Below are 4,366 nucleotides of genomic sequence, written 5' to 3'. Positions count from 1 at the left end.
TTCTCGAAACCTTAATGATGGAGAAAAGCTATCCACTAAAGAGATAATCGTACGACTCATGAGAAATGACACGTGGTCCTCCGTGGGAGGAGAAATCTGCAAATTGCGTGGCATTGAAGATCAGGAAAGCAACCAGAACACACGTGGGAGGTGAGTGTCATTAACGGGAGACAGCAGTGTTCCAGGGGAGTCTTCAAAAGGTGTCATGACATCAAAATGTTTATGTCTATATGGGTCCCAGGTAGCACAGATGGTTAGGCACTCAACTGATAACCACAAGATTAGCAGTTCGAACCTGCCCAGTGACTCTGCAGGAGAAGTACCTGCAATGGGCTTCAGTAACAATACAGCCCCAACCCTGTAGAGCAGTTCTCTGTCACATGGGGTCAGTCTGAGCTAGAATGGACCCAGCTGCCTAACAACATGTATAATGTGCAGCATCGGCATTTATACATGCGTGTGTATGTGTCTATATGTATATAGAGAGGTTACTGTGATTACGTGCTGTACTAACGCATAGTGATCTTGTATAGGGTTTCCGAGGAGCAACTGGTAGGTTTGAACCACTGACTCTGTGGTTTGCAGTCCAGTGGTGATTGTACTGCGCCATACCAGGAACCCATATAGAGAGATTGTGTTAAGTGCTGTCGAGTCAGTTCTGACTCATAGCAACCCTGTATAGGGTTTCCAAGGAGCAACTGGTGAGTTTGAACTGCCGACCTTGTCGCTCAAACCAACCTTGTGATCCACTGCTGTACCCCACAGCCCACACCAGGACCCTATAGAGATTGAGTTACATATATACCAATCCTAACCCAATGGTCCAGTGCTGTACCCCGCAGCCCATACCAGGACTCCTATAGAGATCGAGTTACACATACACCAACCCTAACCCAATGCTGTTGAGTCAATTCCAACTCATAGCAGCTCTAGAGGACAAACTAGAGCTGACTCCTAGGATTTCCAGGGCTGTAAATCGTTACAGAAACACACTGTCACATGGTTCTCCAGTGGAGCTGCTGGTGGGTTTGAACCACTGACCTTGGTTAGTAGCTCAGCACATAACTACTATACTATCAGGGTTCCTTTACATATAGAGATCTGTCTCTATCAGTATAGAGATAGAACTGTATAGATGTAAATTTACCACATTTTTATACAAATAATATGTCCATCACACAGCTTTTTTAAACCATACAAGCTCCAGTGTGTCATTGTATAATGCACACTATGGGGCACATACCTTTCCTGATTTCAGACCACATATTACCTTGCTGTCCGGCTTGAATGACTGCCACTTGGTCTATGTTCTGTAAGGTCCACATAAACACGTTTAAATGGTCTGCAACGTTACACATAATTTCTCCTGATGCGCACAGTGGAATGCCTTTACACAGTCAAGAAAACACTAGTAAACATCTTACTAGTGTGCTCTACTTGCAGCCAAGATCCAAGATCCATCTGACATCAGCAATGATATCCCTCTTTTCCTGTCCTCATCTGAATGAGACTTGAATTTCTGTCGTCCTGGGGTGACACTGTAGGATAAGCACTGGATTACTAATCACAAGGTCAGCGGTTCAAACCCTCCAGCTGCTCCTTGGAAATGCTATGCAGGGTCTTTATGAGGCGGAACGGACTTGACAGTACTTAGGAACAACACCACCACCTATCAATGAACTGCTGAAACTGGATTTAAATCCATCAGGATTTTACTTGTTTGTGATAGTAATGATATTGTTTGACGGTTTCTGCATTCCACGGGCTCACCTTTAGAATGGGTACAAATATGGATCTCTTCCAATCAGTTGGCCAAGTGGCTGTCTTCTACATTTCTTGACAGAGTACATTTAGTATTTCATTCTTTTTTTTTTTCTTATAAGAAGCTGCTTTATTGACTCCAGTGGCAAATTTACAAAAAGATAACAGGTTTTAAATCTATTCAAAATGATGATTTACATTATTAACAGTATGACATTGTGAGTGTACAGTAAACATTGCCCTCATGCTGTACACTAATAAAAACAAAGAGTCATAGGGTTCCATCAGTTTCAAGATAAAAAACCATAATGCATTGAGTGAATAGCATGATTACAAATAGCTATTATTTAAAAACAGCAAATGGCAAATGTATACACTAATTCATTGCCGTCTTTTCTCATTCTTAACTTTATTCCAAAATTTCCTTTGTTTCATTATTTTAAAGAATATATTTATAGTTTTTACAGGTACCTGACTTAAAATGACTACATGTGTCTTTTCCCCATTTTACTTTTTCACAGTGGATTTAAACATAAAAGCAAAACAGATACTGATTACTGTGAGTGCTGAAAACCAAACCCAACCAAAATAATAGGCCGAACAAGGGCTCAGAAGGAAGTGATTTTTCTCTTAGCCTCTTAGGAGATACCAATGGAGGAGATGAAAGAATCCTCTTAAATGTGTCATAAATACTTAAGTATAGCAAACCTACATCAATAGTCACCATAAAGGTACATTTAATGGCTGTATTAGAAGGGGTAAGTGGGGGCTTTGAGCCAGGGCAAGATATAAAAGTGAGACTTTTCAAGCAAACACTGCCTATGGAATAGCCATATATTTTGATAATTTAGACCTAATTTTATTTAGATATATAACTGCTTTAAAAATTACACCCACAAGTAGAAAATTGGTCATCGGTTTACAAAGTGCAGTTCAGCAAAATCCATCTGAAACAAAGAAGCGAGTGTCTGTGGATTCTCTGCCTTTAAACACCCCTGGTATCCATGTCAATGGCTTAACATGGAGCCGTGCTGTGGAACTCAAGGAGACAGTTCAATGAAGCGTGTGGTCTCTTTAACACCTGCTATCAATTGATTCCCACAGAAGAAGAGTGTGAGCCCTGGAAAGTCAATTGGCAACATCTGTTTGATGAAGGACACAGGAGATGTGAATAAAATGGATGACCTGGTCCCAGTCAGTAGTCCCACAACAAACTACTGCTTTGTAATGAATTCTGTATGGTTTGCATGGCCTTCAATAACTGAAGATTTTTCCCCCCACGTTTCAGTTTGGCAAAGTCCTTATTGGTGACCCCTGTAGTTCCAGAAAAACGGCTGCTGCTGTCTTCTTCATCTCGAGACTTTTTAGTGGCTCTTCATTCTTTCCTCTGCGTTTCTATCTTCTGTTTTTCCAGCTGGGCTTGATATGTTCGAACTTGAGTTATTTGGTTGGCTTTTGCTTCCATCATTCCAACTAATGTCGCCAGTTCACACTCTCAAGTCGTCTTTCAGTTCAACAGTTTGTGAGTCCTGGACTCATCCAAGACAGATGTCCTCTCCATTTCTGCATGCTTTATCATATTTCTCATGTATTCCAGTTGTTTTTCTAAAAGATTACGTTTACTTTCTACAACTAACGAATGAGAAGCCAGTTCTTGATTGTGCTTTGATTCCTCAGTCTTTGACTTTTCCCTTTCCTGTATCTGTTCATCCAGTACTTTCTTGTATTCACTTGTTTCTCTAGACAAAGTTTTCACACTTTCTTCTGCCTGAATTCTTTCAAGTTCCAAATGTCTAATCTTCTCTTGAAGATTCTTCAAAGCAGAAAGTATGGCGACAAATGAGAACTAGAAGCTGCAGGGATCAACGCCGCCGCCGCCATCTTTCAGCCTGCCCCGCAGGTCACTAAAATGACAGCGTGGTCAGGATTCTAGAGATCTTCCTCAAGATTCAAGAGTCACCCACTGGGGGTGACCCCAAGCCGAGCCCCTCAGTATTTCATTCTTTTGTTAAAATTCTGTCACTTCCTGGCGTCTTGTTTTTTGTCAGTGAAGCTTGAACTTTTTCCTTCAGTCCTGTTGATTCTTGATCATATACTACCTCCTGAAATGGATGTTGTTGTTTAGTGCCGTCGAGTCAGTTCTGACCCATAGTGACCCTGTATAGGGTTTCCAAGGAGCTGATGAGCTTGGACCGCTGACTTTGTAGTGCAAACTGACGTAGTAGTCCAGCACATTAACCCACAGCACCACACCAGGACTCCAGCCAAGTCTTCCTGGCACCGGAACTCTATTCCTCCCTTTTTCTTTGGCTGTTTTCCGCATTGCTCAGTGTTTAGCTCATGTTGTTGTTAGGTGTCATGGAGTCAGTTCTGATTCACAGTGCCCCTGTGTACAACAGAACTAAACAATTCCTGGGCCTGTGCATCCTCAGGGTTATTTTTATGTTCAGACCCTTTGTTGGAGCCTCTATGTTAATGCATCTCATTGAGAGTCTTTCTCTTTTTCTCTGACCCTCCACTTCTCCAAGCATGACTAGTCCCTCCTGATAAACACAGCCAGAGACTCTCCTTCAATGCTGTGACTCGAGGATTGAATTTGTGTTTC

The 4,366-nt window shown here is 41.8% G+C and overlaps 1 protein-coding gene across 1 annotated transcript in view; it reads left to right on the top strand.

Annotated features, from left to right (window-relative positions):
- Window positions 1–58: 58 nt before the first annotated feature.
- Window positions 59–4,366, top strand: part of LOC102837206 (histone-lysine N-methyltransferase PRDM9-like) — an 11,900-nt gene continuing 7,592 nt past the window's right edge. The window contains exon 1 of the mRNA XM_006877834.1: window positions 59–150. Within this exon, the coding sequence (XP_006877896.1) occupies window positions 59–150 (92 nt within the window). The remainder of the gene's footprint in view (window positions 151–4,366) is intronic.

Source organism: Chrysochloris asiatica, unplaced genomic scaffold (assembly GCF_000296735.1).
Source record: "Chrysochloris asiatica unplaced genomic scaffold, ChrAsi1.0 scaffold00630, whole genome shotgun sequence".
Lineage (NCBI taxonomy): Eukaryota > Metazoa > Chordata > Mammalia > Afrosoricida > Chrysochloridae > Chrysochloris > Chrysochloris asiatica.
Note: the sequence above shows the minus strand (reverse complement) of the source record. Positions and strands in the feature narration are given on the sequence as shown.